Source organism: Elephas maximus, chromosome 5 (genome assembly GCF_024166365.1).
Source record: "Elephas maximus indicus isolate mEleMax1 chromosome 5, mEleMax1 primary haplotype, whole genome shotgun sequence".
NCBI lineage: Eukaryota > Metazoa > Chordata > Mammalia > Proboscidea > Elephantidae > Elephas > Elephas maximus.
Genome location: NC_064823.1, coordinates 60308565 through 60320622, shown reverse-complemented (window position 1 = coordinate 60320622; position 12058 = coordinate 60308565). Strand labels below are relative to the sequence as shown.

The 12058-nt window shown below is 36.2% G+C and overlaps 2 protein-coding genes across 8 annotated transcripts in view; one reads left to right on the top strand and one right to left on the bottom strand.

Moving 5' to 3' along the window:
- Window positions 1-7153, top strand: part of SMARCAD1 (SWI/SNF-related, matrix-associated actin-dependent regulator of chromatin, subfamily a, containing DEAD/H box 1) — a 91988-nt gene extending 84835 nt beyond the window's left edge. For 2 of the 4 annotated variants that reach the window (XM_049885703.1, XM_049885702.1), the window contains exons 22-24: window positions 215-397; window positions 1993-2102; window positions 5552-7151. In XM_049885703.1, the coding sequence (XP_049741660.1) occupies window positions 215-397; window positions 1993-2102; window positions 5552-5613 (355 nt within the window). In that variant the 3' untranslated portion in view covers window positions 5614-7151. Of the gene's footprint in view, window positions 1-214; window positions 398-1992; window positions 2103-5551 lie in introns of those variants that run through there. The other 2 variants (XM_049885704.1, XM_049885705.1) reach the window with 2 other exon arrangements.
- Window positions 7154-11178: 4025 nt separating this feature from the next.
- The window catches only part of HPGDS (hematopoietic prostaglandin D synthase), a 108795-nt gene continuing 107915 nt past the window's right edge, over window positions 11179-12058 (bottom strand). For all 4 annotated transcript variants that reach the window (XM_049885708.1, XM_049885707.1, XM_049885706.1 and 1 more), the window contains one exon: window positions 11179-11489. In XM_049885708.1, the coding sequence (XP_049741665.1) occupies window positions 11325-11489 (165 nt within the window). In that variant the 3' untranslated portion in view covers window positions 11179-11324. The remainder of the gene's footprint in view (window positions 11490-12058) is intronic.

Below are 12058 nucleotides of genomic sequence, written 5' to 3'. Positions count from 1 at the left end.
ACCAAAGCTTAGAACTATCATCTTTGTTACTCCAACAATGTAAATTCTACATCAATCAGAATTTAAGTTTTCAGATTAATTATGTTAATTTAATACTTTAACCAGCAAAAAAGATTTCAGTTGTTGGTATTGTTTTAAATTTCAGAAAAATAAGTTTTGATGTGTTTTTGATACATACAAGTGAGATTTAACATATAATGTATTAATCATACAGGATTCATCTAATTGATGAGTTTAATACCGATATGGATATCTTTGTGTTTCTGCTGTCAACAAAAGCTGGTGGACTAGGGATAAATCTGACCTCAGCAAACGTTGTTATACTTCACGATATTGATTGTAATCCTTACAATGACAAACAAGCAGAAGATAGATGCCATAGAGTAGGCCAGACTAAGTAAGTATTTTATGTTGAAATTTCTTTTTAATCAGAATTAGTTATTTTGTATAGAATGTAGTCTGCTGATAACCTGCCTTTGATTTTATTTTTTCAACAAAGCATGGCTGCTGATGTATTATACACCAGCAATGTTGAATGTGAACTCCACTCTGTAACCTGTTCATTTTCTAGTAATTCAATTTAACTTCCCATTCCTTCCCCCAAATAGTTCTAAAGCATACTCCAAATAGTTGAAGTATTATCAATGGCCCAGCCCCTTTGGAAAAGATTAGTAATTGAAAAGACTTGCTTATTAGAGCTTTCAAGGACCAGAGACAGACTTGGTAATACACATACTATTTCTACTCTGTGTCCCCTTAGGAAATAGGTGATTTCAGTTGTAAATATTTCAGGTAAAAGTAAATTTTGACATTGTTGGCAGGACAATAAAGAGGTAAAAATAACTACAATTCAACTCTTCTTTCATATGTAAGCAGACAATTAACTTTTTTTTTTTAATGGAGTATTTTAGTATATTTTCAAAAGAACATTAATATATTCATTTATGAAACAAATACCTACTTATTGTGGAACTGAAACCTCTCATGTAATACTTGTGTTTTACTATACTCCCTTTTTATACAGAATTATTTCTTTGGACCTGACAAGCAAAGCATATAAAAAAAAAAAAACGGAATTTCTATGTGGACTCAGAGCTCTGTATTAATATAGTTTTACTAGTAACTTTTTTATGTACCTTTTTTAAATTTATTTTTTGTTGAGAATATACGCACAGCAGAGCATTCGCCCAATCTGTAATGTCTGTGTGTACAATTTAGTGACATTGATGACATTTTTCAAGTTGTGCAACCATTCTCACTCTTCTTTTCCAAATTTTTCCTCCTGCATTAGCATAAACTCACTGCCCCATAAGTTCCTATCTGATCTTTTAAATTGCTGTTGTCAATTTGATCCCATATAAGTAGGTCTTAAAAGAGCACATTGCTCAAGGTATACATTCTTTACTAGTTAAGCTAAACTTGTTTGGTTTAAAGAAGACTTCCAGGGATGTTTCTGGTTAAAGATTTTCTCAGGGCATAATTTCAGGGGTTCATCCAGCCTCCGTGCCTCTAGAGATGCACGATTCCGTCAGATTTTGAAATTTTGTTCTACATTTTCTTCCTTTTGATCAGAATTCTTCTGTAGAATCTCCTATCAAAACGCTTGGTAAGGGTAGTCTTGCACCACCTGGTTCTTCTGGTCTCATGGCAGAGGAGGCAGCTGTTCATGGAGGCAATTAGCCACACATTCCATATCCTTCTCATACGCCTGACTCTCCTTTTTCCTCTGTTGCTCCAGGCAAAAAGTTTTACTAGGGATTTTTAAAATACAGATAGCTTTCTCTTCTCTTGGATCCATAGGAAAGAATACTCAGAAGTTGTATGCTTAGGAAATGTCAATCTCAAGTAGTTTGAATAAAAGGAGATTGTAAATTTTAGGACATATTTGTCATACAATTTTCAAATGATTCTCATTGAACTCTAAGATGAATGATATTGTTTACATGTATCCAAATAACTTTAAGTAATCTAAACTTTTTTTTTTTTTTTTAGGGAAGTACTAGTTATAAAATTGATAAGCCAAGGGACGATCGAAGAATCCATGCTGAAAATTAACCAACAAAAATTGAAATTAGAACAAGATATGACCACAGTAGATGAAGGTAAGCTCTTTGTAAGCAGGATTTTCAGTAAATATTTATGGAGTAATATATAAGAAGGTATCAAATGAGCAGTAGCAAGAGAGTAACAAACATGGCTTATAGTTTAGGAATGGCATGGGATAAGATAAGCTTACAGTTTAGGAATGGCATGGAATAAGACAAGCTTACAGTTGAGGAATGGCATGGGATAAGATAAGCGTACCCATTTGAAAAGTGCTACAGTAACTAGGAAACTCTGGTGGTGTAGTGGTTAAGAGCCAGGGCTGCTAACCAAAAGGTTGGCAGTTTGAATCCATCAGGCGCTCCTTGGAAATTCTATGGGGCAGTTCAGCTCTGTCCTGTAGGGTAGCTATGAGTTGGAATGAACTCGACAGCAACGAGTTTGATTGGGTTTTTGGACAGCAACTAAGGTCAGTTTTGCCAGAATTGATATAAACACTTTAATTTTGAAAAATCCTTTCTTAAATCTCTTACCTTGTTTCAGGCACCAGAACATCCCAGAAATAAAATTAAGTTTGGGTCCAAACTTTTATGATTAGCAGTAACTATATAAATAATTTTTATGAAACCAAAAGTTTAGAATACATGGCATAATATTAATTTAGGAGGACTACAATTTATATTAATTTCATTTTGACTAACATTTATTACATTAGAGTGCAATAAGATGCATTTTTAAATGCTTAATAATTTAAACTTTTCAGATTGAAGTAGTTGCACGCTAGAAAGAACTTTCAACTAAGAGTCCCCTCCCCACCCCACCCTTTTGAAAAGAATAGTTTGTAAAGTTTCTCAAGTTAAACAATTTTTATTTCTATATTTTTGAAAATTCACTGAGTTCAAAACTGAAAAAAATATAAAAGGGAAGACAAAATCTTCCTTCCTGCCCCGTCATCTAGCTTGCCCATAAAGGTAACCAGTGTTACCATCCTTTTTTTTTTTTTTTTTTTTTTTGTACTTTGGATGACAGTGTTGTCATTTTTGTAGATACTTATGCTAATTTCTACATGCATAAAATAACAGCCATATGCTCAACAAAAATGATACGTGAGGTGGATTTAGGTCAGTGATTGTGTGGATCAAATATAAGGGTATAAGAAGTTATTTCGATTTGGTTGGGATTTGGGAGCCTTGTTGTCTTTGTTTTGCCTACTCAGTTTATTACAAAAGTAATTTCCTTTTATTTAGCAAATGTGAAGAGTAATAAATACTATGTGCTATATGAATTACATATAGTCAAGACTGTCTTTATGTATCTGTATAAAATCAAAATATAACCTATAGATTATAAAACTATGAAATATGCTATGCTGGCAGCATGAATAAGACCACAGAAGCAGTAGCCCTAATGTATGATGAGTTGGAAACGGTTTTGAAGAGGGAGTGAAACTGAAGCAACCTGGTCCTTGAAAGATAAATGGGAATTCACCAAAGGTGTAGAACCTTAGAGAGGGACAATGTATTTCACAAAACAAAACAAAAAAATTTTTTTTTAATTTTTATCGTGCTTTGACGGTTTATAAATCAAGTCAATCTCTCATACAAAAATTTATATACACCTTGCTATATACTCTTAATCACTGTCCCCCTAATGAGACAGCCCCCTCCTTCCCTCACTCTCTCTTTTCATGTCCATTCCTCCAGCTTCTGACCCCCTCTGCCCTCTCATCTCCCCTCCAGATAGGAGGTGCCAGCATAGTCTCAAGTGTCTACTTGATTCAGAAGCTCGTTCTTCACCAGCATCTTTTTCTTTCGCATTGTCCAGTCCAATCCCTGTCTAAAGAGTTGGCTTTGGGAATGGTTCCTGTCTTGGGCTAACAGAAGGTCTGGGGGCCGTGACCACCGAGGTCCTTCTAGTCTCAGTCAGACCATTAAGTCTGGTCTTTTTACGAGAATTTGGGGTCTGCATCCCACTGCCCTCCTGCTCCGTCAGGCGTTCTCTTTTGTGTGTCAGGGCAGTCATTGGTTGTAGCTGGGCACCGTCTAGTTCTTCTGATCTCAGGCTGATGTAGTTTCTGGTTATGTGGCCCTTTCTGTCTCTTGATCTCATAATTACCTTGTGTCCTTGGTGTTCTTCATTCTCCTTTGCTCCAGGTGGGTTGAGACCGATTAATGCATCTTAGATGGCCACTTGCTAGCGTTTAAGACCCCAGATGCAACTCTCCAAAGTGGGATGCAGAATGTTTTCTTAATAGATTTTGTTATGCCAGTTGACCTAGATGTCCCTTGAAACCATGATCCCCAAGCCCCTGCCCCTGTTACGCTGGCCTTTGAAGCATTCAGTTTATTCAGAAAACTTCTTTGTTTTTGGTTTAGTCCAGTTGTGCTGACCTCTCTTGTATTGTGTGTTGTCTTTCCCTTTACCTAAAGTAGTTCTTATCTACTATCTAATTAGTAATTACCTCTCTCTCTCCTTCCCTCCCTCCCCCCTCTTGTAACCATCAAAGAATAGTCTCTGTTCATTTCTCAAGTTCTTATAATAGTGGTCTTACACAATATTTGTCCTTTTGCAACTACTAATTTCCCTCAGCATAATGCCTTCCAGATTCCTCCATGTTATGAAATGTTTCACAGATTGATCACTGTTCTTTATTGATATATAGTATTCCATTGTGTGAATATACTATAATTTATTTATTCATCCGTTGATGGGCACCTTGGTTGCTTCCATCTTTTTGCTATTGTAAACAATGCTGCAATGAACATGGGTGTGCATATATCTGTTCGTGTAAAGGCTCTTATTTCTCTAGGATATATTCCAAGGATTGGGATTGCTGGATCATATGGTAGTTCTATTTCTAGCTTTTTAAGGAAGCACCAAATCAATTTCCAAAGTGGTTGTACCATTTGACATTCCCACCAGCAGCGTATAAGTGTTTCAGTCTCTCCACAACCTCTCCAACATTTATTATTTTGTGTTTTTTGGATTAATGCCAGCCTTGTCGGGGTGAGATGGAATCTCACTGTAGTTTTGATTTGCATTTCTCTAATGGCTAATGATCGTGAGCATTTCCTCATGTGTCTGTCTGTTAGCTAGCTGAATGTCTTCTTTAGTGAGGTGTTTATTCATATCTTTTGCCCATTTTTTAATTGGGTTATTTGTCCTTTTGTAGTTGAGTTTTTGCAGTATCATGTAGATTTTAGAGATCAGGCACTGATCGGAAATATCATAGCTAAAAACTTTTTCCCAGTCTGTAGGTAGTCTTTTTACTCTTTTGGTGAAGTCCTTGGATGAGCATAGGTGTTTGATTTTTAGGAGCTCTCAGTTATCTAGTTTTTCTTCTGTATTGTTAGCAATGTTTTGTATACTGTTTATGCCATGTGTTAGGGCTCCTAACATTGTCCATATTTTTTCTTCCCATGATCTTTATCATTTTGGATTTTATATTTAGGTTTGATCCAAAACAAAAAGTTTTGATGAACTTCTAATGCTGCTTTCTGTCCTGCAGGTGATGAAGGGAGTATGCCAGCAGATATAGCTACATTACTAAAAACTTCAATGGGCCTGTAAAATTGTGAGTCCGAATCAGCGAGGAAGTATCAACTTGGTGCACTCAAGGACATTTCTATTGTGATGACCATGGGGTTTATGAACATTTATAACTTTTTATAATTTCCATATCGCATTTCTCATAGTATGGACAACTTTTTTGCCACTAACTGAATTCTTCAGATTCTCACACATGAAATTTCAAAAAAAAAGCCACAAATATGTAGTCCCTAAGATATTGAATAATCGTTTTACAAAGCAGTTTCTGAATGGGGATTAGTTGGTGATTGTTTGTAACAAATATGCTAATGCTTTAGAAATGTCAGTATTTTTGTAATTATTTCTACCTCCAAATATATATATATTGTCTTTCACTGGATAATGTGTGTAGATTTTTACATGTGCCTTATTTGACAATGCTTATGTCTTGTTTTTGCTTGTCTCATTTGAACTTCTTTTTGATTATGTTAGTTTAAATACGGCTGTATAGATTATATAGCTTTAGTTTTATTGCTATTTGAAGCAGATGTTCACCACTGTCAACAAGAACTCAACCTGAATTTAAAGGTGGCAATCCATATACTGACATCCCCCAGGTCCTCTCAAGCACTTCTGTTAAATTTGTTTGGCTCGGCACTAAGTTGTTTTCCAGTGAATAGTAACTAAAGAAGACCTTCTCTTGCTCCGTGGATTAATTCCTTCTGTTCATTTTCCAGGTGCACTTACTGTGCTTATTAGTCTGCCTATTCTATTCTTGTGCATGTTTTCATTGATTTCCCTCCCCTGGCTTTTGCTTCTCTTAAAACTGTTGCCCAGTCACTTCTGCTCCAGTTCTCTCTAAATAATAGCCCATTCCTGCCACATTTCATGCATCAGCAAAATGTTTGTGCCATTTTTCTAACTTGGCAGAACAGATTAACTAAAGCAATTTCATTTCAAAGCAGACTGAATGTGACTTTGTATTAAGGCAGCATTAGGTACTGCATGGAAATAGGTCATTAACTTTAAACCCTTATCAAAATATAATTTACCAGTTTCCAGAATTTCCAGTACAGGACCTCCTAAAGAGAGAGCCATTGTTCAATTCCAATTCAGTGTGGGTGACAAAGTGAAATTTAGAGGTAAAGTCGTCTATTTGATATTTAACTCCTTATTAAATCTTTCTTTACATTTTTGCCTGTCAGTCTATATTGCTGTTTTTATTATACATCAGTTTCTTTGTATAACTTGTGAGTTTTACGTGTTTTGTTTTTATTATGTAAATATCAGTATAAATAAACTTATTTATAAATCAAAGATTTGTTAATTATTGGAGATCATACCTTTCAAGGCATCCTTGCTTGCTAAGATGCTAGGTAATATAACCCTCTGGATTTAGAAGGCATCAGAAGCTCTTAAAGTGATCCTCGACATATTTTAGGCTCTGAAAGCTCATACAACTCAATGGACTTACTCAGTCTTAAAGGTATTGAACATACTGAGTATGTTTTAGTGCAGTAGGGTAGAAGGACTCTGCAGATGTCACTGCTGTCACAGTCCCCAAATCACTTAGTCAAATTGTTGGGAATATTACCTTTTAAAATTTCATAATGGGTTTCTCATAGCTTTTCTGTTTTAATGTATCTTCAGTGATAGGCTCATTCTTTTGTTATTGTTAATTTCGTATTTTTATCTCTAGTGAAATGTAGTTGGGTTCTCCCTATAATACTTATTATGTCTTAGGCTTAATAAAGATTTTTTTGAGCATAAGTTTTCTTTTCTCCCATACCCTTTTGAATAGTTTCCAGCCCTCTCTCCCTTCACCTATAAAAAATATAATATTGAACACAAATGAGATCATACTGTGTGCTCAATATTGTGTTTCTCATTAAACTGGAATTTATTTCTTAGCATGTATTTTCATTAGTCCCGTCATTGAACCGTGTCAGTTAAAATCATCAGTAAGGAGAGAAAGTAAAGCCATAGTTCTCAGACCAAGTGAAGTAACATTTTATGCAAGTCACACAGGAATAGAAGATATGCCTTATGGTGTTTTCTCATAACTATTCCTGACTCCATAGACTTGCAGCTTTATGCCAGCGGGTATTTATACTCAAACATTAACTAGCCTTGTTTCTAGCAGTTGGTGTTACTGTATCATGAAGAGATAGGGGTATCAAAAGACTTGGTTTCTATCTGTGCGATCTTAAGCAGGACATTTAGCCAGTTCATAAAATTAAGGAATTGGGTGTTTTAACTTTTGCTAAAATGTATGTTTGTTTTTCTGGTTGTAAATGTAATACACAAATACCTGCTTCAGTTCTCATTCTCTCTTATTCCTCTCTCTTTGTCTAAGCAAGGAGGCACTTAATTTGGATACAAGATAGGATGATGAAACGTGTTTTTCCTTCAGTACAAAAAGATGATTTAAAGGTTATGTTGATGCTATAGGAGTCCTTATGGTACAGTGGTTAAGTGCTCGGCTGCTAACCAAAGGTTGGTGGTTCAAACCCACCAGCCACTCTGCGGGAGAAAGATGTGGCAGTCTGTTTCTGTAAAGATTTACAGCCTTAGAAACCCCGTGTGGCAGTTCTACTCTGTCCTGTAGAGTCACTGAGTCGGAACTAATGGCAACGGGTTTGATTTTTTTGGTTTGAGTTGATGCTATGATTGAAATATTTCCTTATGAAACCTGTCGCATTTTAACTTTGATTATGATTTATACAAATGAGCAGGCATGATTATCTTATGTTGAAATGTCATAATTTTGGATAAGCATTGTATTTATGACTTTTAGTAATTTTTATTTTCATGAAAGCTTGTCAGTATGTAATTATGTAGAGGGAAATGACTATGTATAATAGGGAGGAAAAGTTACTACCTTCACTATCTAGTGTATTATTTGAATTTCTTTGTGAAAGATTTTGTCTTTCTTTAGAAAACCTTGTTGTTGATACAATAGAATTCTTTGCAATGGGATTCACTTATAACCTATATTTATTAACCACTTATGGCAAGGAAATTTAATCCAAACAAGCAGGGTACTTAGGAAACATACTTTGTTTTTGTGTATAATCCTAAGTAATTATAAAATATTTAACGTTTTTTCCCATTTAATAAAACATTGTTGGGAGGAAAGAAGCACTAAAGCAAGATCATACCTACCTGGGCTTTTTTTTTCCTTTTCTTTGTTCTTCCAGCACACCCCTCTCTTGGCTTTTCAACTCTTTTTTTTTTTTTTTAATTTTTTGTTGTGCTTTAAGTGAAGGTTTACAATTCAAGTCAGCTTCTTATACAAAAACTTACACACATATTATTATGTGACCCTAGTTGCTCTCCCTGTAATGAGACAGCACATTCCTTCTCTCTACCCTGTATTCCTCGTGTCCATTCAACCAGCTCCTGTCTCCCTCTTGCCTTTTCATCTTACTTCCAGACAGGAGCTGCCTGCATAGTCTAATGTGTCTACTTGAGCTAAGAAGCTCATTCCTCACCAGTATCATTTTATGTCTTATCATCAAGTCTAATCTTTGTCTGAAGAGTGGCTTTTCAAGTCTTATATTTTATTTTCTCTGCACTGCTTTCCAAGTAGAAGGCCATCTGTTTCATTAGTCTGTTTCAAAAATAACATGACATGCTGAGAATAGACAATCCCGTGTTAATAGTAACATGTAAAATAAACCAAAATTTGATGTTCAATCATAATTACATGGTTTAAATATTGGGAGGAGGAGGGCCCGAATGTATAGTCATTTGGAAGATTTCTGTATAAATTGCCTGTTTATCCAGCCAGTTCTCACTTTCCATGGTAATATGAGACCATAAAAATGACTGCACTCTGAAATTGTACAAGGCAATAATTGCTGGAAGGTTTATGATTGTTCTATGACCTTTAAAACTTTTTTGTCAAAGCATTATAAACTTATTGTTTGTTATACGTTTTTAAGTAGATGAAAAACTAGCAAAGCCAACGCTTATGTAACCAAAAACCTGCTGTACTCAAGTTGATTCCGACTCATAGCGACCCTATAGGACAGAGTAGAACTGCCCCATGGGGTTTCCAAGGCTGAAATCTTTAAGTAGACTGCCACATCTTTCTCCCTCAGAGCAGCTAGCGGTTTGAACTGCTGATTTTTCAGTTAGCAGCTGAGCACTTTAACCACTGTGCCACCAGGGTCCCTTTCTGTACTTAAATAAAAAAAATACTGTAATTTAAAATATTAGAAATACTGAGAATTACAGTGTTGTTTTCTTGTTTTGCTTTTAAATCTTATCAAAAGTAGTTTGAACGGTACTTGCCCTTCTTCTATAACTTATTTGTATGCTTTGGTGAGTTGTCACACTCTTTCTCAGTTTGGATTAGCTTCCAGCGTTTTGTCCTCTGCTCTTTCAATGCTGTGAAGTATCTCTGTTCCCTTAAAGTGAAGTTCTCCCAAGTGTCACCTCCTTTGGGATATCTTCTTTTTTTTTTTTTTGTCACAACCGATTTCCTCATGTTGATAAGTTCATCCTTCACTAAGTTCGTCTGGCTGTATGTCTGGAAACCAGTAAGTGGCTACAATGTCAACATTCTCACAGTCAGCTGTTTCTTCTCTGTTTATGTTCAATTTGAACTTCACAGGGGCATTATCACTTTTCATCTCTTTGTTGCATTTTCATCTTTGTTGTCAGTTCCTCTTTGGATGACCCACTTTTTGTAAAATATTAAGTAGGTTTATCGCTGGGAAATAATGAGGCAACACAACTACATGCTTTACTGTCTGTGCATGAGTAAGAGTTGGTCAGTGACTGTCATGGATTAAATTATATTCCCCCAAAAAATGGGTACGTCAGTTTGGCTAGGCCGTAATTCCCAGTATTGTGTGGTTGTCCTCCATTTTGTGATTGTAATTTTATGTTAAAGAGGATTAGGGTGGGATTGTAACATTCTTAACTAAGGCCACATCCCTGATCCATGTAAATGGAGTTTCCCTGGAGTGTGGCCTGCACCGCCTTTGATCTTAAAAGAGATAAAAGGAAAAGGAAGCACGCAGAGAATGGGGGCCTCATACCACCAAGAAAGCAGTGCCAAGAGCAGAGTATGTTCTTTGGACCTGGGGTCCCTGTGAGGAGAAGCTCCTAGTCTGGGGGAAAATTGATGAGAAGGCCAACAGAAAGCCTTCCCCTGGAGCTAATGCTCTGCTTTTGGACTTTTAGCCTACTTTACTGTGAAGAAATAAACCTCTCTTTGTTAAAGCCATCCACTTGTGGTATTTCTGTTATAGCAGCACTAGATGACTAAGACAGTAACCAATCACTGACAAGTGCCATGATTAGTCTCTGGGCATGATGGGCGACTGATATTCACACAGTGATTGGTGGTCTGAAGAGCTGGCAGCAGAGTTTGAACTTTACACAGTTACAGTTAATATACTGTGGTAATTGAAATCTGAACGATGCCATTGGGGAACTGGTGTTAACTAACCTGTGGTAACTGAAATTCACGCATGTCAGAACCAGTGCAAAGCGAGGCCTGCCTGCTTTGTAAACTATTCTTCCTCATCTGTAAATGAGTGAAGCTCTTCTGAAAAAAGACACTGGAAACTAAATGTTCTTTGGTTTCGGTCTTTTAAAGTAGTTTATGGCAAAAGTGAAAGTCTTGATGGAACTGGTGGGGGGGAATACGTGAGTTATCTGGCAGGCTAGTATAGCTGTCATATCTGATGGGAGTGATGCTGTGAAGAACAAAGAAGTTTGAAGGCAGTGTGCATCATCTAGAGCTTGGTTTGGGGCCTCCGTTGTATCCAGTCAGTGATGGCAGGAATGGCTTGGACTTTGTTTTGTAAAGTCACTAGCCTAGGATGGGTGTCCAGCAAGTCAGGTTTAAAGACCAAAAGCGTGGTACTGCAGATATCCCAGTAGAAATCTGCCCAAGTTACCTAGTTTAAAAGAAACAAAAACTTTTCATTTGAACATAAAAGGCATAACTATCAGCATTCCAAAATTAAGTTTAATTTCTTAATACAAAAGATAGCTTCTTTTTAATTTAATACAGTCTTTTATTACAAAAACAGTGTGTGTATTACAGAAAATTGGGAAAACACATATAACGCCGTCCTCCCATCACCCAAAGAGATTACTACTTGTTAATATCTAGTTGTATAAGATATTCTTCTGTGTGTGTAATATTACTCCATGTATATATATACTCTTGTAGCCCTCTCCAGTTTCCGCCTCTGTGGCAATACATGTCCACCTTATCTAATACCCAATCCTTATTTTACCATCTATTCCAAAAATTTCCTTTACAGGACAAAGCAGGATCCAGTCCAGGACCATGCATTCCATCTGGTTATATCCTTTAACTCTCTTCAGTCCCATTCTAGTCCGACAGAATGTCCTATCTTCAGAATTTGTGTGATTACTTCATCTTGTTTACCTTGCTCCTTTTTACGGAACAGAATGGAAGTTGTAGCTGAAAGGTTGATAGTTTCAAGTTAAACATTTC